Source organism: Rousettus aegyptiacus, unplaced genomic scaffold (assembly GCF_014176215.1).
Source record: "Rousettus aegyptiacus isolate mRouAeg1 unplaced genomic scaffold, mRouAeg1.p scaffold_m13_p_4, whole genome shotgun sequence".
Classification (NCBI taxonomy): Eukaryota; Metazoa; Chordata; class Mammalia; order Chiroptera; family Pteropodidae; genus Rousettus; species Rousettus aegyptiacus.
In genome coordinates this window covers 134,602,224-134,629,457 of record NW_023416307.1, presented here as the reverse complement: position 1 = coordinate 134,629,457, position 27,234 = coordinate 134,602,224, and the positions used below count along the sequence as shown (strand labels likewise).

At 37.5% G+C, this 27,234-nt stretch overlaps 1 protein-coding gene and 1 pseudogene across 8 annotated transcripts in view; both read left to right on the top strand.

The window, feature by feature from the left end:
* The window catches only part of SATB1 (SATB homeobox 1), a 95,664-nt gene that overhangs the window by 18,283 nt on the left and 50,147 nt on the right, over positions 1 to 27,234 (top strand). For 3 of the 8 annotated variants that reach the window (XM_016122313.2, XM_036218511.1, XM_016122315.2), the window contains exons 2-5: positions 5,592 to 5,826; positions 9,517 to 9,693; positions 10,464 to 10,590; positions 11,352 to 11,475. In XM_016122313.2, coding sequence (XP_015977799.1) covers positions 5,616 to 5,826; positions 9,517 to 9,693; positions 10,464 to 10,590; positions 11,352 to 11,475 — 639 coding nt within the window. In that variant the 5' untranslated portion in view covers positions 5,592 to 5,615. Of the gene's footprint in view, positions 1 to 1,844; positions 2,806 to 5,591; positions 5,827 to 9,516; positions 9,694 to 10,463; positions 10,591 to 11,351; positions 11,476 to 27,234 lie in introns of those variants that run through there. The other 5 variants (XM_036218512.1, XM_016122312.2, XM_016122319.2 and 2 more) reach the window with 3 other exon arrangements.
* LOC107498793 lies at positions 1,088 to 2,024 on the top strand (annotated as a pseudogene).

Below are 27,234 nucleotides of genomic sequence, written 5' to 3'. Positions count from 1 at the left end.
AAGTCAGGTCTCTTTCAATTGACCCAAATTTTGTTTAACTCGGCCACTATGGGCAACGTATTTCTTTCTCCGACGTGTTCTATAGCTCAGAAATGAGGGAGTTTTGAACCTACCTTTGACTCGTATGGGAAGCTCTCACTTTTTTTTTTTTTTAACATTGGCTCTAAATAGTTTAGGATACATTCTCCTTGGAGGATGAATATTCGCGAGAACATTTTAAGGATCCTGGCCTTTACTCCTCTGCAAACATTTCTGCACCCTCTGAGCTTCTCGGGAGAGCTCTCCCTCCCGATTGTCCCCTTTCATCCAGTTCCTGAAGACCCCTACCTCAGTACTCTACGCCTGTCACCTGCGTGTCCGGGCCTTTCTCCCGCGGGGCCGGTGCGCCCTCTCCGCCTCGCCTGTCCCTTGGGTGCCCGCCTGCGACGCTCCCGACCTATTCCTTTTTGTGGCTTTTGTGGCGTGTGGGTGGGTGGTTAGCTTTTCTCCTGGCCCTCGCCCACTCCTCCCCATCACTTTCATCCCCCGCCGCCCCCTCTTCCAGTCCTGCCCCTCCTCCCGTCCGGCTCACTGTCGCACACCTGCCCTTGCCGCCCGCGCGCCGCGCGCTCCCCTCCCCGCCGGGCGGCCGCTGCCAGGGAAGCCCCCTCTCCTCCCCCCTGCGCCCTCCCCCGCGCGCCTGGCGGCGGCCGGAGCTAACCCTCGCGCAGCGCCCTGTTATTCTGGGTATTGTGTGTAATAAATGTCGGGCCGCCTCACTCTAATCAAGCTCATTACAAATTCTTGCGCGCCTGGGGCCGGAAATCGTGCGCTCTCCCCCCCGCCCCCCCTTCCCCTCACTCATTCACTAGTTACTTGTCTTTCTGCTTTTTTAACTAGCCGCCCCCGCCCCCTCCCCCGTTCCCGGCCCTCCAGCCCGGGTTTTAATCCCCATCCCTTTTCCGCCTTCTCGGTGCACCCTGCCCCCCCCGCCCCCCGCCCCCCTGCCGCCTTCCTCCTCCGCTCCGCACCCCCTCCTCCTCCTCTCGCTCCCCCCTCCTCCTTCGCCGCCGCCGCCACTTTCTCGCTCGCTCCCGCTCCCCGGACGCGGCGGATGAGCCGGCCCCGCTGGGGAAGGGCTCCGGGCGGCGGCGGGCGGCCGGGAGGAGGCTGCGTGCTCGGGGCTGGGGCTGCGAGCGGGGTGATTTTGTATTAAAATGAGGAGGAGGAAGAAGAGGCAGCCACAGCGGCGGCGGCGGCGGCAACAGCAGCAGCAGGAGCAGCGGCGTGGAGGGCTGCAGCCCGGGCGGACGCGCGGAGCCGAGCTGGGCACGGCGGCGGCGGCGACAGCGGCCGGGATGAGTCAACTAATAATTTAATGGGGGCAGAGACGGCAGCGAGGGGGAGAGCGAGCGAGAGCGAGCGAGGGAGAGAGAGAGAGACAGCCCCGTCCGGGGACTCGCGCTCACACGCACACACACACAAACGCGCACACACACACCTCTCCCTGTGCCACCCAGCAACAACCGGCCTCGTCACAACAACAACAGCAACAGCCGCCCTCTAGCCTGCCCGGGGACCGAGCAGAAAGCCAGGGCGACTCCAGAGGACGCTTCCCACCCCCTCCTTCATTTCGGGAAACTCCTCATCAGTTTTGTTGGGGTTGCTGGGTTTCTTCCCCCCCTCCACCCCCCAAGTCCTAGTGCCATTGTGGTGCTCGTTGTTTACCTCGGACTCTGGCTGAGTGAGAGCGTGGCGACTTTTTGGGGGGAGGGGGCGGGGAGTTTGTCGCTGCTGAGGCGGTGGAGGTGGCTGGGGGTGCCTTCTGATTCTCTCCCTCCTCCCCCTCCCCCCAAACCCTCTCTCCCCAGACGCTCGCAGCCCCGCGTCAATGGGCAGGGAGAGGGTCCTCGGGGCTGTTGTCAGCGAGGGCCGAATCAAAAGTGGCATTTTAGTGCCTTTTCAGGGCTTTTTTCGCGACCTTCTGCCCCCCGCCCTCGCTGTTCCCCGGTAGATGCCCTCGTTGGGGGTGCGAGGCTGTGGGAAGAAAGTTTAAGGTTTGTTAATATTAGTCGCAATTGTCGGGGAGGGCGGTGGGGGCGATTGGAAGGGAGGCGAGGTGGCCTTCCCCTCCGCGTTCTCCGGGGTTGTTGGAGAATAATATTGCAAGTGACAACCAGAAGTAGACTTTCTGTCCTCACACCGAAGAACCCGAGCGAGCTGAGGGAGGGAGGAAAGCTAGGGGACCTTTTTTTTTTTTCCTTACTGGAGACCTTGTCCGCAGTGATTTTTTTTTTTCTTTTTAAAAGACTCTTCAGTCACCACCTCGCCTCCCCAGCACCACCACAGTGTACAGCTCATAACGGGTTTTGCTTTGTTTTTACGATCCCCCCCCCCCCCCAACCAACGAATCACTTGTCAGATCAATTTTATCTTCGCCCTCCTCCCTACTTCCCACTCTCCCCTCCTCCCCCATCGAAAACCCAGTTCTGAGGTTAGACATTTTACAAACAATATATGTTGTTTTTGTAATTGTAATTTTTTTGAACACCCGCCCTCCCCCCGCCCATGGCTACTCTTCTAGACGTTTATTTCTGCCCTTCCCCCGCTTAGGGGGGCGGGGGTAGGGGGAAGAGAAAATAATACAATTTCAGGGGAAGTCGCCTTCAGGTCTGCTGCTCTTTTTTTTTTTTTTTAATTAAAAAAAAAAAGGGGGGGACAGAAAACATCAGTCTTGAACTTCTCTTCAAGAACCCGGGCTGCAAAGGAAATCTCCTTTGTTTTTGTTATTTATATGCTGTCAAGTTTTGAAGTGGTGAGTTTCAGGTCGGTTTTGCTAATTTCACTCAGTAAAACTGCAGTGTTTCTGTTTCTAGATAGTACTTTGCTTCTTTGTCTCTTTAAAAGGTCACAGTGAAAGCTTGGCCTGGATCATGCCGGCCATATGGAATGGATAAGGGCACAATCTCTTAAAATGTGATTATTGGGTAGTGTGGGGGCGAGGGAGGCGATCCAGGAAGGAACTCGTTGAAAAGGATCCCACATTGCAAAAAATACGTTCATAAAACCGGAATTTCGTGCTTTTATTTTTTCTTTTTAAGGGAAACAATTGCTGTGTTTTCGTTCCCTGTTTTATTCAGTAATTATCACTTATGGACTTAGATTATGGACAGGGAAATGAGATTTTGAGAAAGTAGCCTGCTTTATACGCGCCAACCAGACGTTACATTAAAATGGATTTTAAAATGTGTAACTCAAAAGAAACTCTGCAGCCTGGCATCTGTTGAGACCTTAGTTAGTTCCAGTGCTGTCAGTCCAGGCCCCGTGGTGACTGCTCTTTGCAATCCCAAACTGAGATTTGGTGAACTTTAGCCTTGGGCATAGAGTTTAAATGAGTAAATTGAGTGTTTTATGTGCATGTAATTTTGCCTTATAATGTAAAGCTTTTTACAAGATGACTAAGTGGTTAATAGATGCTTATAGGTGGGTATTCAAAGGAAGATTTTGTATGACCTATATGATGTTTTGATTGTTAAAACATTCACTCAATTATAATTTATCATATTTATTTACTGTACAGTTTATAATACTGTTAAGCCTCATGACTACTTAATACGTTTTGTAGCATTAATTTTGATTCTGTTGTTTACTTTTTCCTTTTTTCCCCCTTAAATTGCCCCATGGGTTAAGTATTTTCTTTTCAAATAATATGTTTTAAAATTCATTTTCTGCTCTAGGGTAAGGCATCCAATTTCAGAAAAAGCAGCTCTGTATTATCCACATGAAGCATTATAAAGAGTGCTTTGAATAAGTTAGTAATCATAGCTCTCTAATTTTGGCTTTAGTTTAATATAATGGAGAAGAGTAATCTTGATAAAAAGTGGTTAAAAGAGGCACATTTATTGTTAATGAACCTCATAACCAAAAACAGATGGGACCTCGATCAACGGTAAACCTTTAGTTCTCAGCGTGCCACCCTGGAGTACAAGGATAAATAGCCATTATTTCTCAAACTTTAGAGTTCTTCAATTGGCATTCTTAAGGTTCCTTTTAAGACTACAGATTACCATTGCTCCCTCCTCCCCATTCACCTCTTTTCTTGATTATAATGGACAAAGTAATCTATGGTTAAACAGAAGAAAAACATGCTTATAGAAAGGCCAGGCTAATACAAGCTGGCTGTCAATATATCGGATTTAAATAGCTTTTCTGGTATAATAATTTTTTTGGAGTACAAGAGATGTCAACTTAATAGGCAGCTGGATGAATGTAATAATTATCATATTTTATCAGATTTTCCTAAATATGGTCCCCTCCCCCTGAGTTTGGTAAGCTCAATACTTGAAGTACTATGAAAGTTCACAAAATAATTCTACCCATCTGTTTTTATCAGTTTTAGTTAAGCCTGTATTTTAGAAGTGACTTTGATACTATACTCATTGCTTTATCATGAACAGTGAAAATTAATGTCCATTGTATGACTGAAGATAATTATCAATTTTTTCTGAAGTAAATTAAGATGTTGACTTCATTGCATACTGAGCTTATTTTTGAACACTGACGATTGTGTTTTATCAAAATCATCCAGATTTTTTTTTAAAGTCAGTCTAGCATTTAAATCTAATGTGAATATCACAAGATATTTTCAAGTTTTTTTTACTACTTAAATTAATTTTATTTAGTTAGCATTTTATTATTGGCTGACTCCTAAGTTTTCACTCTAAAATATGTGAATTGTACTGCTTTAGTACTTGGGATATTTGAAGAAATCCTCCACTTCTATCCATTTGCTTAGCGAAATGATCCAATCACACGTTTGAGCCAAATCTTGACTAGATTTTTAGTAGGTCACATAACTCTTGAAACTTTGATAGTAGAAAACTTTTTCTACAAATTAATCTGTAAAGCCCAAGGAGAGTTTAAAATGCAGATGTTTGCTACCTTCTTTTGAGGTGGTATATCTATATGTATTATAAAAATTAACATATAGGTGAAAAGTATATCAGATTTAACTAATATTTCGAATTGTAATTTTTCTGTCCTTGATTAAAGTTTTGCTATTGTGTTCTGTAAAGAGTTTCTAATTTTTAAAAATTAGGACTACATAAATACAATCATTTTCTAGGTATGCTTGTGGTAATTCTTCTTTTAAAAGTAAGCCCATTCTCCCTGTCTAGTTTTGTTGGTAAATGACAAATTACCTTTTATTCATGTGTGTTGTTGTAGTTTTCACAAATTACTTGGTTAACTTAAATGGAAATGTAATGCTGTTATCTAGAAATGTAGTAACATCTGCATTATGTTATATATCTAGCTAAACAATCTTACAAATACCTTATATTTGTGCAGAGAGATATCTAGAGGTAAAATATTACATGGTATATCTGTAGGTACATGTTTGTATATGTATGTGTGTATATATGTGTGTGTGTATATATGTGTATGAATATGTATGGGTGTGTGTATATATGTGTGTATATATATATGCACACACACACACATACACACACATATATATATATATATAAAATTTGGAGAAAGGAGAGAGAGAGAGAACCCCTCCACACTCCACTCACCCAATTGTAACATGTCTTCTTTTTAAATTCTGGCAGGTGATCTTTAGAGGGTAACTGAGTATGGATCATTTGAACGAGGCAACTCAGGGGAAAGAACACTCAGAAATGTCTAACAATGTGAGTGATCCGAAGGGTCCACCAGCCAAGATTTCCCGCCTGGAGCAGAACGGAAGCCCGCTAGGAAGAGGAAGGCTTGGGAGTACAGGTGCAAAAATGCAGGGAGTGCCTTTAAAACACTCGGGCCATCTGATGAAAACCAACCTTAGGAAAGGTAAATACTTTCAGGCCAAATCCTGGAAAGCTGTGAGCTCTGTGTCTACCCAAGGCCTTTTTGTGTGTGTGTGTGGGGTGGGGGAGTGGGTAGAGAGGCAGAACATGTCTCTGTGTTTTTTTTCTTGATTCTCTTATGATCTGAAATTGGTTACATTCCTGGCTGCAGTATCAGTCACATTTTGAAAGTGTAGGCTCTGTGCTTGAGTGGAGAATCTTACTGTACTGTAGACTGATATCGCTGGACATTTAGTATGATAAGGACAAGACTTCCATTGATAAGGTGGTATTACAGTAGAGGCTACATAGGTGGCTATTTCTTAAACTCACGCTAATTAAAAATAAGATACTTAGATTGTTTGAGTACCACCCTAGCTTTTTCATAAGATTACTAGTTTTAGGGCAGTTTCAGAAGTAATGGAAATAGCATGTGATATGATGTACAAGTTTTGTGATGTCGTCTTTTTGTGTGTGTGTGGTTTTCTTAAAAGCAGATTTATTATTTAGCAGTGAAAAATCCGACGATTCTAGTTTTTGATTTTTGTTGTAATTGGGTATTTTGGATAAGGGTATATAGTTATGTAAATTTATATGGGGATTATGTGTAACTGTGACTCTTCTACCAATTTTATATTAAATTGATGAAGTTTAACAACTTTGCGCTCAACACTATTGTTTGTGTGAAACAGTGCCTATACTGGGTATGATGTGTATATCTCATAATGGTCTTTATTATGTCTATATAGGATTCAGATTTTCCTTGCATTTGCTAAGCAAAGGATAAAAATGCCATCTTTTTAGCAACCAAGAATATTAAGTAGATAAAGTTAGAAGGCAGAGGAATTTCATTGTGTTTGATGCATAACATTTATCATACAATCATTTATTTTTTCCTTGGTTTGGCGAAAACAAAGAATATATTGATCCTGAAATGAACAGACACAGCAGTCCGTATTGTTAGATCTTTATCTATTAAAAATGGAAAAACAGCACTTCAGCAAATTCTTTGGCCTCTACTCATGATTACCCTATTTATTGATTGTTTGCCAAGAATGTATGCGTCTTAAGAAAGCCAGGGTAAGAGCATTAAAAATATAATTTATTACGGCTTTTCGAACAGAGTGCATTAATATTGTACTGTGAAGCACTGGGGCTCTATAAAAAAGACTTTCTGACGCCTGCAAACATATAAGTTCCATAAATTCCTAAATAGGAGATTTCAGCTGTCTCTGGTATTATGTGATATTTGCACAGCAAACTTTAATGCCAGGACAGTTTTAGACAAGGATTCTACAGACTTCACTGCTCCTTATGGCAGACGTGCTGTTTACACAGGCTCATAAACCTTGAGCAAAAGCTTCTAAGACTGCCTCCAGGTTTAAATCATGTGGTATTTTTAGCATTCAGCAGTGACCAGTGCACTCCCCTTTTAATGCTGGAAGGTTATGAAGTTGCTGTAGTTGGAAGTCTCGCCAAACACTAGCACAAATAATCAGACAGTTCAGAGAAGGCTCCTGTTCAGCATTACTCCCAGTATCAGGAGGGCAACGGTGACAGTTTGCTGGAAGATTTAGCAGCTAGATTTGTAATTGAATGACACTATTGTCACTTTATCAATAGCCACCTTAATTATCTACAGGGTACCTCTAAATAAAGTCCAAAACAGATGAATATATTTCAGTAGTTTGAAAAACCTGCAGTTATTTCATAGGTCTGAGGAACAGCATATAGTAGAACAAGTCCGTATCATGCTATAAGGGGAAAAATCAATGCGTATGTTTTTGTCGTACTAACCCAACTCTTTGAAGACATCAGGACAGGGGGAGGAGAAACCAAAGTACAATAATTTCACTTCCTGCATAAATGCTTTTTTTTTTTTCCTTAAAGCATTGCATTGATAGTGACTTATTTTAGAAATACAGTTTAATTGTAGAAGGTTCTCTGCTTACTTCAGACAACAAAATTACTAAAGCCTTTTAGTGGTGGTGGTGTTTTTCTTTTAATCTTATTTTTTTGTGCATGGTTTCTGTTTGACAGGTGCTAGATAAAAATTATGGCTGAGATGAGAAAGCACTACTTAAGGAAAAAGGTTGAATGTTTTTATTTGTTTAGGAGATTTTGCCAAAGTATCTTCAAGCCAAGGAAGAAATCACCAGTTTGCATATTGCTGTTTTTGCTGTGGTCTCCCCAAGTCGTCTTCTGATCCCTGACAGGTTCTCTCTTTGGTATAAAACAGCAGAATGAATGACAAGAATATTGGCAGGCTCTGCGGCTTGTTTTTTTTATGCCTAGCCTGTTAGGTACCTCTGAGTTTGTGAGCTTTTCTAAGTAAACCTAAAGGTTTTTGTTTTTGTTTTTGTCAGAGCCAGAATCTCTTGTGAACAGTTCATTAAAGCTTTGGTGAAGATGCACATATAGAAAAATGTAGCTATTTTACTGCCAGCTTTTGTTTGGCAGAAACAAGCAAATAGAGCATTTTTAAAGGGCATCTCTGGTGGCATTAGGAAATCCTAGTTTTTTAGCTCTGGATGGCATGCATTAGACATCTTCAGAAGTTGGTAAGATTTTGCGAGTCCAGAGGACAGAGCTTATAGAGGCATTAATGTTATAGGACTAACTGGGGATCCTGGGTGCCCTGTTAAAGTAACCCTTGTCATCATTTATGCTAAAGATGATACTCTCCTGGCAGTTTGCCACAGTACAGTTCAGATGCATCTGCTTTTAACCCTTTTCCGTTTATCATTGGAAGTCTTGCAGTACGCTGCATAAACACCTTGAGTACTACAGCATTTCGTGATTTCAGTATCTAGAAGCCTCTTTTCTAACAATGGCGTGACCTGTGCTTGTTAGTCATCTGGCTACTGAGTTATTACCTTGGATTAAAGTAAATAAAGAGAACACATCTTCAAGTCTATGCAGATTCCTTTATCCTAATATGTCCTGATGAGGCCAGTTTTTTTTTTCTTTCTCCCGTTTTTATCCCATTTACTATAACAAAGATTGTTCATTTTAAAGACATATGGTTACTGTGACATCTTTTTAGTCAGGTAGATTAAATGAGTAGCCATAAAAAGAAGTCTTATTTATCTACATTATGCACATATTGAAATCATATATCTTGAGCATCAGTTTGGTTAAGTTTTGTGTTTCTTTTATGGAATCGTTAAAGTAAGTATCTTTATAAAGGAAGAAAAATGCTATTAATTTATAGTCAAAGATAATTTGTTTGGACACAAGAGAGGAAAAGTTTAAAATTAACAAAAGCCTATAGGAAGCATGAAGGTGGTTCTTCCGTAGACAACTGTAGTGAGTTACGTTTGCACACTGCATACCATTCACAACAGATCAGACAAGACACATTTCTCTCTCGTCAGCGTTATTATTTGATCAGAAAGGTAATTCTGCAGTAAGTGGTTCTAATTAAGGTGGAGCCCAAGTTACTGTAGGACCAAATTCATGTTCTTGTTAAATATTTCTCGTACAGTTTAAAAAAATTAAAGACTGTGTGAGTGTGTGTGTGTGTGTGTGTGTGCGTGCGCGCCTGTGTTTCTGTGCCCTGTCTGCCTTGGAAACAGTCTTCCCTTCCCTCACTGTTGTGAAGATTTATTTTCATGGCTTAGTTTTTCCTCCCCCCAGACTGTATTTCTGAAGGTGGTTGGTTTGCATCTCTTTTTCTCTGTTTCTTTGATAGGAACCATGCTACCAGTTTTTTGCGTGGTGGAACATTATGAAAACGCCATTGAATATGATTGCAAGGAGGAGCATGCGGAATTTGTGTTGGTGAGAAAGGATATGCTTTTCAACCAGCTGATAGAAATGGCATTGCTGTCTCTGGGTTATTCACATAGCTCTGCTGCCCAGGCCAAAGGTAAATAATGCATACGTGGGGCTGGAAAAATTGTTTGGCATTCTGTTTACCTTGCAGAGAAAGCACTGAATATTTTTATTCAATGAACTGTAGTCCGTGTATTATATTGTTCCTTATATAGACTGTGGCTTTAAAAAATTGGCTTAATTCAGTTTGGTTTAGTTAACACACATTTTGCTTGTGTGGAATGTCGAGGTAGATTTTTTTTTTAAATTACTTCAGCTGAATCATTAGTATGCTTATTGACCTTAATAATCTGCTCCACTGAGGACCCACAAGGAAGTGAGGAGCGTATTTGAGCAGATGGACTGTTGAGAGTCAATTTGCATTTATGACTGAATATCTAGTTCTGTTTCTTTTATTCTGTTTCTGATGGTTTTATGGGCTGTAAAGTATTTTTCAATGCTGATTCCCTTTGCAATAGAGAATCTTATCTAAATCGTAAAGCCGTTTAGAACTGGTTTCAGCTCTGTCTTATTAGAACTTCCTGTAAGTTAGGAAAATGTAGCCTATGCATAGGTTTTATTGATGGGGTTTGATTTCCAAAATAATAAACAATCCTATAGTCATTTACATAATTTCACAATTTGGAAAGCTAAGCTGTGAATATTTTCATTGACCTGCCTTTTAGAGGGAAGGGAATAATTCAAACAGAAATAACAGTATTGCTTGTGGTGAGGGCCATAAAAAACAAAACGAAACAAAAAAAACTTCTACTGAATGTATTATCTGAAGGGTATTTAATGACATATTCTCTTTATCTGGAATAGGGCTAATCCAGGTTGGAAAGTGGAATCCAGTTCCACTGTCTTATGTGACAGATGCCCCTGATGCTACGGTAGCAGATATGCTTCAAGACGTGTATCATGTGGTCACATTGAAAATTCAGTTACACAGGTGAGTCGGGACAGTATTTTAGGGGAAGATGTTCTACTTACCTGATCTTTTGATTTAAGGCTATCTCTGGTCAACCTTCAGTTTTTATTTCCTGTGTTTCAGAAAGGTTAATTCAAATCGATCTTGTTACTTTACCCCTTCTGCTTTATTTTTCTAACTTCACTATAGAATTTAAAGGCAACATTACCCACCCCCCAACTTAATTTGTAGGTTTGTGCAGGTTATCAAAAGACAAGACTTTTCATATTAGTCAATTAAATGATGCATTACAAGAAAGCATTTTACATAAAGTTTACTTAAGAGAAAAATATTTTTGCATATCATGAACAGTGCCATCTGTGTACATTTTGTGAAAGAATGCCTTATTCACTATTGCCGCAATCTTATTTATTTAAACATTTTTTACCATTTTAATTCGTATGAACAGAGTCATGAAAGGAAAATGGTTAATATGTTAATGCTTTTGACGATGCTCGTGAGAAAGCAGTACACCTTAAATTGTCTTCCCAAGCGCATCAGAGCAGGAAGGTAGAAGTAACATGAAAAAATCGCCACCACAGGCAGCTGATGTATAATTCATGCATCGATACAGCAGATGTGTTGTATAAAGTAATTAACTAATCGGAACAATCAGGAGACCGAGAGCAATCTCCAGATGCATCTGTTTGATGCGCAAAATGAAATCTGTCTGTCTTAAAGGAATGTTTTGCAGCGGGATGCAATCTTGTAATAATCCCCTTTCTAATCTATGTCTCAAATAGTTGCCCCAAACTAGAAGACTTGCCTCCTGAACAATGGTCGCACACCACAGTAAGGAATGCTCTGAAGGACTTACTGAAAGATATGAATCAGAGTTCGTTGGCCAAGGAGTGCCCCCTTTCACAGGTACTTAGCATAACATGTAATAAATGATAAGACATCATGGGCAGCTCCGAGTTGAGGTTTGATGGGGTTGTGTAGTCTAAAGCAACTGGTATTTGAAGTAGGAATCTGCCAAAAATGCAAAGTGACTTGACCACTAGTGAGTTTTTAAAATGTGCCTGATTTGTTCTGTACAGAGCCTTTATACCTTTTCTCCCTTGGGGAAAAGAGTGAAGGAAAAACAGGTCAGCAAAAGACTATTAGCATGTTTTTCAGTTCCTCTTCTCAGTGCTCTGAGCATGGAAGCTACGTTCTCCTGAGTGCCCCCAGTTAAGGAAGAGAGAAAGTGGTATAACTTCCAGGAGCCTTTGGTGAGTGGCAGTGGTGGTGTAAGTGTTAATGTGGAAAACTCCGTCATGCTGCCTGACTGAAATAAGAGTACAATTTTCACATTCTTGGCTTATTAAAACAGACATAAAAGTAAAAGAGAGCATTTAGTAAAAACAATTTTAAAAGAACAGATTTTTTTTTCCTATAACTAGCAATTGAGTAGTTATTGTTCATTAGGATTTATTTTGTCACCAGTATGGAGGCACTGGTTGCCTTTTTTTTTTTTTCTTTTTTTTTTCCTTCTAAGATGTCTGTCATATCATCAGGGATTTTTGAAATGAAGGAAAGATTTATTATTATTGTGCTTGAGTTTTTGAATGAATTTTGATAGAGGACAACTAAAATTCTAGGTAGAGACTGGCCCCTGTTTCTCAGTGTAAAACTAAAACAGCATTTTTGATAATGTTAAGCTGATTTCAGATACGAAAAAGAATGGGTGCTCTGAACCTACTCTTAATGGGCAGCCTGCATAGCCACCGTTTAAATATGTTATAATGGGACCCTCAGTGCCTAAATCCAGTATGAGGTCATTCTGCGATATAGTATGCTAATCTAGATTTTTAGTAAATCTTTAAAGTTTTTCTTTTCATTGAAGTTTAAAATGTAATTCTGCATATTAGTCTGTCAGTCACTTGAACTTGAACTATATGATTCTGCTGTAAACATTTCTGCAATTGAGATATTCTCACAATGTGTTTCTAATGTGATACTGGGTACCTTTGGAAAGAAGCTTGTGGGCTTTGTGTTATTGTTTCATGGAAATTCAATGCATTTCAGGTTTGCTGCATTACGGTCCATCAGCTTTACTTTGATATTTGTTAGCAATTATAGGAATGAAGCAAATGCATTAAGTTTATAGTTAGTAATGGCTTTCTATATTCTTGTAAAGTAAGCTATAGCCACAGTTAAACTGTTTTCTGTGTTGTTAAGTGTCAATTTCTTGAAATTCAGAGCAAACTCTTTTTGTCATTTTAGCTTATCTCCTTTTATCCTCCTTCTCTCACCCTTGGAGTAGAGAGGATGTGAATTTATAACCATCCAATAAAGTAATTTAAATTAATTAAACACAGTTAAATCAATAGGATGATATAATGAAGCAGGTGACTCTTACCTCTGGGACATTGGGTTTTGCAGACAATTCCAGATAATGTGTCACTTAGTTACTAGCATTTGAAAATTTGAAATGTCATAGAAATAAACTTTTTTTAATTCAGAGTTAAAATATGTATAAACATCCAAGATAGGGATCTCATGTATCTTGCATGTTACCAAGTGTCCCATTGATTTGGAAGTAAATTCAGGCAAAAGATTTAATGCATTTACTGTGAGCTGGAGAAGAGGATGCTAGTATAAGTATTTATTGATATAGGCAGTGAGAACTAATTGTTAAATGACATCAACATTCAGCCAATAAACTCCACCTCACTGTAGCTTATAAATATAATTGTGAATTTACTTAATGTTATCATGGGAAATGAATTGAATACAGGCAATTATAACATTAAACAGAATGACAAAATGAAATTCGGGTCTTGGTTTTGGAGTCATATTTTGGTGAATTTCTGTAGCGAGGCCTTTAGAAGAACATGTGGCCACATGTAGCAGATGACCCCGCCGTAATCATTCAGTGGTGAAACCAGGCTGTGACTTCAACATCAGTTATAATGACGGTCGTCTTTTCTTTAAAAAAATCTTTTGAAAAAATCATGCACATTTTAGCCATGGCAGCAAATATTAGAAAATAATTTAATGTTATGAAAGAAGGGCAACCTGTCCTCTGAACGAGGGACTTATTTTATATTCTGCTATATTATCTTCTGTTTCTTTTTCTAGAATGAATCCGTAAATCTGATAACTCAATTCAGAATGGTTTAATAGTGAACTATTTTCCATTCCTCCTTTATTTTCTTTTCCATCATAAGTTAATAAAGACCAGAAATGCAGGCTCTCTAAGGCCTAAGCCCAAAATATATGCTGAGCTTGGAAAAACTACTCTTTCTCCTATGGCTGAGATTTATTTGGTGATGAAGATGCTATGGTGAAAAATGCCTAGCAAATAAATATTGTCTCAGTCTTGTACAAAGTGGGACCTAACACCAAGAAATGTTTCGAGATAAGACTTTTTTTTTTTACCCTCTGTGGAATTTTGACTCATTCACTTGAGAACTTTCGGCGTATAAATCAGGGCACACATTTTACTGTACATTGAGGGTTTTGTTTTGTTGAATATAATAACACCCCAGGAGCAATAATGGCTACAGAGGCCCTTAATATTATGCTTAGCAGAATGTCCACTCTGTGAGCAATAGATTCCCTTTGCAGAGAAGAGGCCAGGAGGGAGTGGAAATAGGAGGCCAGCAGGAGTTTTACCTGTGGTGTCTGATAAGCCCTGCCTCCAGAGAGGACTGTCCCGCACTTGGCTAAGCAGCTGTTCAGTTCGGACTTAGAATCTTAGAACTAGAAAGTGTTATCTTTCCCTGATTCCTCTTTGAACAGATGAAGAAGCTAGTGTCCCTAGAGATTAAAGTCAAATGCTATAGTGACTTAACCCAGAAGTCCTTTTTCAGTGATAAATTTTAAAGTAAGTGTTGATTTTAAAGTGAATACTTATGTTGTGCTGCAGAAATTCCATAAGTGTGCATATGGTTTGATTTATAACTCATACCTTTATTTCCGATACTGCTTTCCTATTATAAATAGGGCCAAATAGACTGACATCCATTTATTGTTTCCATACAACGTGTCGTTTACTGTTGTAAAACATTCTAAGACATAAACACTTAACTCATTATATAGATATGAGGTTGGGTAATGTGTTGTTACTCTTGCTTTTTTAGTGGATGTGGTTAGATAAGTTAGATGTTGTATTCTGAACTGCAGGTAATGAGGAAAGAACAGAGTCTGACATGGGGACAAGAAATCCCGTGGTTATGAGAACTTTGAGAGTCTGGATTCCTTCAGGAAGTAAATTGGGAGTTAAAAAAATAAACATTTTGATTTACAATAAAACATTTCATTTTGATACTAGTTTTCCCTGAAGTTTTAGATATCGAACTGAAACACTGGATTAAAGTATATACATTCAATAAAAGGAAAGATTAATTTTGTTAAAAGTACCATAAGTAAAGGTCAGTTATTGCTTCTACCAGCCTAATGTCTTCCATTCTAAAAATGTTTAGATCAAATATTCCTAGAGATTTTAATCTGTGCATTTTTACCACCCATCCCCACCACATACATGTACACACACACACATTCACACTCACACATCACAGCTTTCACATTTTTAAGGCACTGGATTGTTTTCTACTTCATTGTTTTCTATTTCTCACCTGGGAAAAAGTAGCTCCAAGCCCGAGTCCTACATAATGCAAGAACGAATTGTCATTTTCATTTTCATGTAGCAAAAGCTATATAAAGTGAATTTAAATTTGAACAATCCATTAGAAGTAATATTGAGAAAAACGATTTTTTGTTTTTTTCTTTTCCTGCCAGCATCTCAATATCTAAAATATGTCACTTTTTTTTTATTATGTATTGACAAAACATTAAAAAAGGACACTGTCCTGCCCTCCCAAAGCTTAGCATTTAACCAGGCTGATTCTCTGAAATTTGACAGTAATTTCCCTGGACATTTAATAAACCTCTGTGTTCAGCTGGTTTTCATTCTCTATTATATGTAATACTGGAGGAACAATTTAAAAAGTTTTAACCATTATGTTATATGTATATAATGTTTTAACTGCACTTTCTTGCTAATATCGGACTGAAATGACATTTTTCAAAGGTTTTTAGTAAACATTAATAATCACATTCTCAAGGGAATACGCAGTATCAATATTCATATATTGTATTTCACTTGAGAGTCTAACCTATGACATTTATTTATGTATTCACATATTTATTCATTCAAAAATGTATTTGACAGTCAGCTGTGTGACTGAATACTCTGATTTCTAGTGTACTAATAAGGATGATACATCTTTATAGCTGAGGTAATAATCGTTAGCTTTCATTTAGAGTTTTTGGTGTATCAAGAGCGCTTCTATCACCTTATTAGTTTCATATCCCTATTTTCAGTTCAGGAACCTGAGGCATAGACTGTTTAAGTGAATGCCCACAGTTACATAAAGTAGAGGGGCAAGAATACAACCTGGAGCCTGTGAACTTAACCAAAAATCTTACTTGGTTAATTTGATGTATTTTATAAAATACTTACATTTCTCTGAAGTAGTGGTAACTACTTGTAGTTCTCCAATTGTATTTATTCTTACTACCGAAATTTTTCTTTAACATGTGTTTTGTTTTTGTATCTTTGATTCTGTTGTTAGTACATTGGCTTGCTTTAAAAGTGCCATCATCTCACGTCCCTAATTTAGAGCATGCAAGGGTGATTTAGACCACGAGAACTGACTTCTGGAGTAATCTGGTATTTTGGGAAGTTCCAAAAGGTTTGAATGTAACAATTCTGTCTCAGTCAGTCCAATCTCCCATCCCCACATCCATCTGTATCAGTAGGTATAATTGAGCTAATAGGTCATTGGTTTGAACCCCAAGACACCGTTGGGTGTTTGCATTGGAAACTGGGCAGTTGAATTTCTTAAGTCTATTTGGAACCATAGACCGTAGTCATCCATGAGTCTGATATGATGGACAAGGCTCTAACCAGCAGCTCCATTTAAAAATAGAAAGTTTCCTGTTTGAGATGTGCTTGTATGATTTTGTACTCCCCCCCCCCCCCAGTACAATATTATAAACATTGTTAATTCTCATGTATTTGGGGGACTATCATGTATTCTTTCCTTTTTTAATTACAAAACTTTTCCCAGTCCTTACCCTACTGGCCATGGGAATCTCAGATTATGAATACCTGTTTTGCCAGGCGCTGAAGTACTTGATACTAATTGGATTTTATTATCACTTTTAGCAATTGTATTAATGGTGAGCTACATAAAGGAAATGGAAAAAAACAGTCTTAAATAGGCAGTCGTGTGCGTTGCTAAACTTATACCAAAGAATATTTTTCTGCCTCCTTTTTCGAACCATTTATTACTTCATTCTAGTTCCTCTTTCAACTTAGTGAGACATCTGCTCTGTGTTAATAGTGTAATATTAACCATAGAACTGTCCTCTAAATTGCAAGTTTTTCTTTTTGAATCTCATATATCAGGATTATTTTTAGCTGGTTTAGATAACACAAAGATATTACTGTAGCTTGATGTTAGTTCTCTATAACCTTTCAGATCATTAATCAAAAAAACCGAACTTAATAAAGCATGTAACTTAAAATGGATTGATCTCAAATATTTTATGGCCACTATCTTTTCACAATAGTACAACATAAAAGAGTTTAAGCCATGCCAATTTAGGGAGTGTTTAACAATGTGTAAGTACTTTATTTTCACTTAATAGATTTTTACCTATGCTTTGTTTTAGATCTGAACAGGTTCCCTTTGACCTCAGAATCACTAATGCAAGGAAAATTACCATATCATGAGAGCATTTTCCCTATTTTTTTTCCGATTTGCAGAATAATAAATACTGCCAGGGCTTAGATGTAGTGGCCTGGGCCAAAGCCTATGATGTGGCTATTTTCTATTTTTTTTTTTTAAGTTAACCAAATCATGCTAATCAATTTGATTTTTTTTGCTAAAGCAGAGCTAGTTTTAGAGTGCCTTTTGAGCATCTTTTTTTACAGTTACTAAAATTTCAAGTTGGGCACTATCTAGATTTTCTTTTTAAACCTATTTTATTTCATGTCAGATTTGGGCCCCATACAAATTCATAAACAAACAAAAAAAATCCTAAACTCAGAACAATCAAAGCAAACAGATACTCGCACCCAGTTTTTTCCGTCTTTCGTTGGAAACTGCTTTATTATAACATGCTCTGAGCATAAAAAAACATAAGAGAGCCTTTAACATAACAGGAGAGAGCCTCAGCCGAGGCTCTGCAGCTCATTGCCAATTGAAGTAAGGAACGCTCTGGCTGTTGGGACTTTTAAATCTAGACTTAAAAGTTATTTGTTCTGTTTAGCATTTTTAAAATGATTCTATTAGGAATTGTATGTGCTTCAGTTTTAATTTTAACTCATAATGATTGTAAAGCACCCTGGGATGCTTGCATGAAGGGCGCTACAGAAATATAAGATTGTATTGTGTTCTAATATGCAGTATTATTATGGGGTGCTGGAGTTTCATCATGGACAATTCATAAGGTTTCAGAATTCCTCATTGTAGAGAAGGTGGCTGACTTCTTTCAACAGTCTCTTTTTCTTTCTCTCATTCTTACTCTTAAACTTTATTCTCTTCAGTCATCTTTTCCTTTCTTTTTAAAAAATATTATTTTGTATTGCAATATTTTCTCATAAAAATGCTAATCTAATTTAGTTTACTCAGAAGGGTTAAAGATGCAAACCAGATGATATGTTGAAAGTTAAGAAAGAGTAAAGCGTTGATTATTAGCCTCATTTAAGATCACATTCTTATCTAGATAAGAAGACAGGATACTTAATCACTGAGTATCACTGATTATCCTAGCTTGTCCCATTTTGCTGTCAATCTAGCAAATGTAGAGCTAACCGAAATAAGTATTAACTTTTTGACATTTCACAAAATAGGTGTGTTCCAAAATGTATTGAAACCCCTGGGTTATGATAACATAGGACAGAGCTTGATTTTGTTTTCTTTTTATTTTTTAATGGAACTATTTCTTGAAGTAACGTATTTTTCCAGCAACTTTGTTCTGTTACTTCTTATGTGAGTGTGTGTCATTGCTCTTTGCCATCACCTTGATTAGTGAGCTAGTAGTATTCATTACAATAGGGGTCAAGAATATGAGCTGTCATTACCAGCTCTGTAAGCTTGGGCCAGTGACTGACTGTCCATGCCTCAATTTCCTCATCTGTAAAGTAGGAAGGTAATAGTACAGTCTTTCAGGATTGTTATTAGAATTTCATGAGGTAAAACCTGTGAAACATTTAGAACGGTGTTCAGTTCTAAGGTGTACAGTAACTTTAATTATTTTTCTAAGACATAGGGATGAAGAGTTTGAAATCACACTTGTGAGTGCTGTACAATCTAAGAAACTTTACTGCTACATAGAAGATTTTGGTGTAAGCTTCATTTTTTTTTTTTTAAACAACCAAGTACTTCTCACTTATGAAAAAATTAAAAGACCATGCTAGAACTCATTTCTGTCCTTAAGAGATACTTATAGTACTGTCCTTAGAATCATTAAAAAATTCTAATATATTCTAAAATGGAAATCAGGCTTCCTCATGCCTTGTGCTTTGAGTAAGCACATTTGCAAATTAAACAAATATGATAACTTAGACTGGACAATGTCAAAGAGGATCAAAATGCTTTGCAGAACTGTCATCTGGATATGAGTTTTTCTGTGTCCTTTCCTTTACCTTCCCTCACCCCCGCTTCTCACACTCTCAAGGCTCTGTTCTTCCTTTATGCAGCCATCATAGTACTTTCTGCATTGTTTTAAAATTATCTGTGAACCAACTAGCCTCTCTGTATACACCGTAATTGACTATAGCAAAAGGACTAAGTTTTAGTCATCATCGCAGTCATAGATGCTGGCACACAATAGGATCTTAGGAATATTTGTAAAACTGAAATATCCTCATAGGATTTTCACCATGGTAATTTCATGAACCAATAAACTATGTCAGTGGTTTTATTAGTAGTATTTTATAGATACTCTTTATCTATGGTATTCTACCTTATAAAATGTTTTTTATTAAACTTAATTCTGAATTTTTAATTTACCTAACTAAGAGCAAATTATTTCTGAATTTTTTTTTAAAGAAAACCTACTGATATGCCAAGCTGTTTCATATTTTTACTTATACCGTAATGGTCTTGCATAAATGTGTAAAACATATTTGTAAGCAGAATAATAGTTTTTAGAGTACAAGGCACCCAGCGATCTAAAAAAATGCTATAAAAGACTTAATTATATATCACTATTAAGTACAATCTTTAGCAACTTATTTCTATGCACATTTAAAATTTTTCTTCGATAATCAAATGTATATTTCAGTATGGCTAATACTTCACTTTGTCTCAATTGTGTTATATTTGAAATCGACATTTTTTTTTTTACTGAATCTCAAATCTCTTTTAGCTAGTAAAATATTTTTACTAACATTTTTACTTCTTTTTGTCCATTTCTCATATTTAAAAAATAAATGGGGAATATTTCACAGCGGGGTCAAATTTATAGACAAGGGTGCTGATGCTGCCAACATGGAAATGCTAGGAGTCAGTACCACCCCAGGGAGACCCCAGTGTCCATTCCTCAGTCGATATTCTGAAGTTCACATTTGGCATTAGAGACTCTGTTTAGGACTACAAACGTGTATAAAAGTCAATTGTATACAAGTCAGCTGTATAAAGGACCAGAATCACTTTGAGTATAGAGGGAACTGGAGGTGTAGGAACCGTTGAGCCATTCCAAAAAGGGTCTCATGGACTTGGTTGGTCCACTCTTCTGCATGAACACTGGCTCAGCCTGGAACACACACCTCCAGTGGACAGGGCTCATTATCTCATGACGTATAACCTGTCCAACACATTTTTACCATTTCACCATAACTCCTCAAAAGATAAGTAGCAGTTTATAGCATTTTCCTAAACTGCGAAATATTTTTATAATACTAATAGAGATGACTCAGGATAATTTAATTTTTCTCTATGGCCTAATCCAGAGGTGACATGGATTTATATTTATCTAGTAGACATAGGAAGTCTTGGCTAACAGCTGATAGTGAAACACAAAAACCAGGAACATGATTTAGCCCTTAGTCTCCTCTGAAATCTTAGATCAGATTTGTGTGGGGTCCACAAAACCTGAAGCCTCTATAGGTTCGTGTAGACCCTGAAGTTATAAGTCACTTTTGGGAGCATATGTGGGCAGAGTTTCCATAGATTTCATGAGATTCTCATGAGTTCTGTGGTTCCATCAAAAGCCAGAAGCCAGACTGTCTTTTCGCCCTAAATTTTAGGCAGTGTGGCTTAAAATCTAAAGAAGGAATGCAAAGAAAGAATATAAAATCTGTGAAGAGTTCAGAGACTAATTCTAGTATTTACTTTTGAAAAAGTAGATTGTTCAGACTACTTTCATTCTTTTTTTCACTCCTGTGGCTTAAAATTTTTCAATATTTTGTATTTAAGAGGCCTGCAACTTAGCACAAATTTGGTATCTTTTTCTGTTATTTCTAAGGAGATACTAGAAATTTAATCTCCATAGAGGATAGATTTAACCACACAAGGGGCATCAGAGAAAGTAAGCAAGTGTTCTCCAGATGTGCAAGTTGATACAGATTTAGAATTTTAGGAAACAGTTTTTATTATAAAATCAAAATCATTGGATTTAGATTTATCTAATGAAAAACTTGTGAAAATCCTATTTGGAGTTGCATAGTGTTTAACTTCATTATGAATATATTTTTAATAATCATAAGCAAGGTACCAAGGGACTTTAACCATCCTAAAAATAAACTATACCTGGGGACATTTGCACAGTGAATGCCTGAGAATGGATGATGTGTATTACAATTGAATTGTTTTTTAGTCACTAAAGGAGACACTATAGAACCTCTGGGAAGACATATAGATTTCATAGAATGTTAAAGCTCTTAGAAGGGACCTCAAAGATTATCTAGTTCAATTACCTTCATAATTGCAGACGAACAAATGTAAGCTTCTCTCTGCAGTTAATTTGAAATATTACATGCCCTTAGTAATAATATACCTTTTAACAAATATTTTTTAATTTAAGCTGTTTGCTAACATGTTTGATTAGTTTGAGTAAAAAGGTTTCAGTGTAGTAAGAAAGATTTAGGTACTTATACAAAAGGAGTGAAAGAAGAATCTGGTCAAAAGATATTATCTGGTTTTTACATAAAATTACTTTATGTGGAAAAGCATCTGAACTGTGAACCAATATTTTAAAAAATTATGAATTGGATATTTAAATAATTAAATAAAATTTCTGTGTCCGAAATGATCACATTGTCATCTTTAAGAGATGTACTAAGAAAACTGAAACAATTCATTGTGTTCTCCTGTGCTTCCTTTTGTATTCCTTTAGCGCTTTGCACTGAGTTTCCATTTTTGGTGCTTTTTCGTAACCCTCGTAGGGTTACTTTGTATAAAAATGCCATTTTCAAGCACTGGGATTGACCAAGATGGCAAGAGCCATAACTATGACAATTGGAGTTTAAGTAAAATTTAGAAGTGATTAGTCTCTTCTCAACAAATTGAGATTCTGAATATACCCCAGTGTATTTCCCAAGAGAATAGTGTAGAAAGCAGTAGAGGATCCAGAGGGAAAGATTTGGGGAACATAAGCGAGCATGCACAAACAGAATATTACACTTAGAAATCCTGTCATTTGCTTCTCATAAATTGAAGCCCATTTTCCTTCTTTCCCACCCCCAAATACCAGATGGGGACTACCTGTTAATTTTCAACAAATTTGTTTCATGTCACTACCTCAAATGATGCCTTTTAGAGCTTGTTTGTAGTATTTGATATCCTTTGGAATTAAAAGAAAACCCCATTTCCTGAGAATCCCTATTAAAATTGTATTTGAATGTGGAGAGTTGATTACATTTGACCTGAAATTAAAGTTTGACCTTTGAGTTTTCCACATGCATAAAAAACGCCCCAAAAACAACAACAAAAAAAACTGCTGTAAAAATTCAGGCCATAGGCAAACAGGACATGGAGAAAGACACTGAAGTGTATGAAGTTGCACTTCTCAAAAAATAAAAAATGTAAAGTATAAAGAGCCAGCAGTTTGACAGATTGTTCAGTAAATGCTCATTTTATTGAAAATTATAAAAAGGTGCTTAATGCCTCTGTGCCATTAATACAATACATAAAAAGGTTACTGTCAAGATTAGTGTTCCAATTCTAACTGTAAGGTTTTATGCATCACTCTGGATTGACTGAGAAGTTAAAGGTTTCTGTATATATATTTTGCATGTGTGGATATTTATTTCAGAAAACAATTATTTTAGACTCTATGACAAAGACATTAGCAGTGATGAGCTATCATTTCAAGCATGTACATAACATACGCACACATATGTATATATATTACAGACAAGGTAGAACCATAAAAATTGCCTTATAGAATTAAACCTGTACAAGATTATTTCTCTTTTTCTCTTGCTGCCTCTCTAGAGTATTCCAATTCAAAACATACATTCCTTCCTACAGAAAAAGATATTCAGATTCCTTAGTTGAAATTAATTAGCATTCAGAAACCAGATAGCATGTTTTTGGGTATTCATGAGATCTCTGTTTGAAAAAAAATGTTTTTAACTTGTAGAAATGTGTTGCAACACACAGATGGGAAGAAAAAGAAAAAAAAAATCTCTTTAGCAAGCACTGTGTGTAAAAGGAATATTACATTTTGCACGCTCCTGATTGCTCTGTGTAAACAGTTTTTGACATCTGTCTTTATAGTTTTCGAGGAGAGGAAGACTTTGTTAAAAGAATCATTTTTATACAGCAGTCACCATTTCAGTCTTGCTTTACCTGTATTATGAAAGCAGATGGTCTGCATGTCTTTTGAATATTTATAACTATCAAAAACAATCTCTTGCTATTCACCCTTAGGCTTATGAGATGTCAGGACTGTTCTGGTTGAAAAAAATCATCTTGGGTGTTTACAGAAAGAGGATTACATTAAGCTGAAATGACTATACATTTTCCAGTTTAATATTTGTCCATCAGCTGTTTAATCGTATTTAGATAATTGTGTAAATAAGATGTTGTAGCCTTTGCCCTCTCTGCTGATGGAGCCTGAAAGCTTTAAACATGGGCGAACCACCATTTTGTACATTTTCTTGCTACCCTCTCCCACTTCAGTTAAACCATCGGCAGATCTTTAGTTAGTTTTGATCATGATATCACAGTCCTGTTTAAAATAAAAAATAGTGCACAAAAGCCAGTATGAAGATCACATGAAATGCTAAGGAGCTGCTGGCTTCCGGTACAGGCTGTTTAGTTTATCAGAGTATATTGTGATATGCAAATACAGCACCGAACTCCAGTTGCCCTTTAAAGATGTCATGGCTTTCTCTTTATTCCCCATGAGCATGCAGAGCTTTGAGGGTATTTTGGAAAACTTTTGGTATAGTGGGGGTTAACTGTTTTTTGACTGGAAGCTGAGCAATCAGAGATAACAGATTTTGCTGTGGTTGGTTGATTTGGCAGAAAAGCATGAACAGTTTTGGTTTAAATGATTGAATAACCTGATTAGCATTGTTTTGGGGTGGGTTTTTTGTTGTTGTTGTTAAAGGCACAACAAAGCAATTTTAAGGGTAATCAGATCACTGCATTTCCCCAATTGATGAACCTTTTTTTTCAGAAGGCCTCACCTCTCTCAAAACCTCTTCATTGGCTAATAAGGCGACCAAGTAGAAAAATAAAACTATCTTCTTTTAGTTTCTGAATCTGTTATAAATATATACCTGCAGTATATATCCTGTTCTAGCAGGGGTTGAAAGAATATAACATTTTGAAAAATTATATAACCTCCACTGATTCCTTGTGGGGATTTTTTTTTTTGTTTTTTGTTTTTCAAATTTAAAGACCTGCAGTATTTTAGAGCAAAGGTTCAGAATGTTCTAACTATATCTAAGTCAGGCTTTAGAAAAATTCCACCCTTACCTTTTCACAATTAGAAAGGTTATAAATAATGTATTTGGCTGAAAAGGAAGCTCAGCCTGTGGCAGATGGTATCATTCTAGAGTGCTGGGGTTTCTGTGAAGATGGCATTCTCTCAGATCGGAACTTCAGCAGACTCCCAGAAAGAACCGGAGCTTCTCATAGGGAGTAGACATGTGCTTTATGGATCTTAGAAAAGCTTACAACTTGGCTCCTAGGATGAGAGAATCGTGTCACACTGGGGTTATGAGACCCATAGCCAATTTCTACTGACTTTCAACTTCTATTTTCCAGCACTGGGAGCTGTGGCCTATTCATTGCTTGGTATTGAATGTAGCACTTGAATTTGGGATTTAAACCGAGTTTCGTCAGCCTAATTACTTTATTCCCTGAATGTTGATGTTTTACACAGACTGGCCACTGAATAGGAGAACTTGTGATACCAGTTGTGTCTTTCTCAACACGCTTTAAAAAGCTCATATAAATAGACACCCAGAGAGAACGGGAATGACATAACCACCGTGCACTGCAACTTCCGAGACATCTGTGTGGATGCATTTTGGAAAACCTAGGAAGGGATCTCTTGCAAATTAATGAACATAGTTTCTTTAAACCATAAGTTTTAAAGTGACAGCAAAAAGTGATGGATTTAGAAGATTTATTTGACAAGCTGACATTATTTTTGACCTTTAAAGAAAAAAAAAGGAGGGTTTTTTTTTTTTTTTTTGGTTGCTTACAGTAATGGCTTGTTCTAGTGCTCTTCTGTTGATCACTTAATATGTGCCCAGCCCTGTGATGAGTCCATGCTATTTGGAGATAAGACCCAAGGCTCCCAGTCTAGTAGAAAATCAACAGCATGATGAGTGTGTGTGATATTTGGAAAGTCAGGAAGGGCAGAAAGAGAGATACCTGGAATACATCTTCGGGGATGAGCAGCTGTTACCTACAGATGGGGAGGGGGGCACTGGTTGATTATCCAGGTGAGAGAAGTGGCATGTATCCTCTTGATGTCAGCTACCACGTACAGGCCATCTTTGGAAGATAACCACCGAATTGGAATATTGCATCAAATGAAAATTCTCTATTTCTTTGTTGTTTTCCCTTATTAGCACTTGACCTGACCTGTAACTTAATAATTTAATTAATATACTCTTCATTTTTCATAAGAAAATATATTTGACTTAAAATATATCATTTGAAAATTTTATCTGATACCTTTCTGTAATTCGCATCATAGTCTTTTGACTGATCTGAGATATGATCATATAATCAAAGCCCAATGAGGAGGTGGTGGCAGAGGGTTGCCATAGTAATTAACATAGCTTAAGTTCATACTCTGTATGTTCTAGATACTGTGGTAATTACATCATATTCATTAGTTTATTTACTGTCTGTCCAATGTCTCATCAAGTCATTTTTCTAGTGACTTGCCCAGTGCTTGGCACATACAGAAGTTCAATAAATGTATGCAGAATGAATAAAAATGCCAGAATGAATAGATCCTCAGAACAATGCATGGGATGAATGCTACCATCATTGCCATTTAGGATGGGGAATTGGGATAGAGTAGTTGCTTTGACCAGGGTGTCACTCCCAGTGTGTGGCTCATCTTGGGGACTTGAATGCAGATCATGCTGATTCCATTCATCAAACAAACATTTAGTGTGAATTTAATATATGCCAGTCATTTGGGCTGGAAAATAATATGGAACCCAGACCTGCATGAACTCTCAGCTATGTGTAATCTTTTTAAACCAATGTCTCCTTTTGATTGACATAAGAATCCCAAGCTTCTCACCTTAAAAACATGGATCTTAGTCTACGCTCTGTATACCCCTACCATCTAAGAAAATATTAATCTTGACTTCCTGTCATTTGTATTATCAAAACAATAGTTTTTTTAATGCTTTTCCAAATTTAAGATCACGGTACTGAATATTATCTTTCAAATGCTGTGGGCTCCATAATGTTCTGAAACTTCTCTTCCCTGCTCTTGAGACACTAGTCTAGTTAAGATGTCCTGCCTAAAATTTCAATTAAGATTTTACCACAAGAAGAAAAAAGAAAGGTTACATGTGAAATTTGGTGCATATTGTTCCAATAAAAATCAAAGCGAACCCAAGTTACCTGAATTATGGAATATTTACTAGCCCCTCCCCCTCCAAAGCACAGAAAAATAGAGAATCTAAAAAGCTGCTTTGGCAGGCATCATAACCTGTGGATTAGCCTTTTGATTTATGTCTTACTTAGGCTAATATTTACATTAACCTGAGTTCCCTAAGCATACATCACTGGATAGACTAGAAAGCATCCAGAAAGTCACTTCAAGACAGAGCCTATCAATTTAGGGTTAAACAAGGGCTGAGGGAAGCTTCGATGAACATGCACATATAAATATTATTTTTCACATATGGATAATAATGAAGTACCATAGCACTATTACTTATGGTCTTCAGTTTTATAAAGATATGTCAGAATTTTTCCTACACTATGAGTTGTTCCCTCTCTCCATATGTTTTTTTTTTTTCAATGTTGGTGTACTAAATCATATTAAATTGAAATGGTCTGTTTACATATTTGTCTTCTTAATAGATGATAAATTTCTTGTAGTCAGAGGCTGTGTCTTCTCTGCCTTTGTATCCCTAGTACCAGCCAGGCGCATAGTAGGTTTGCAACAAAGAACAAATCTGACATA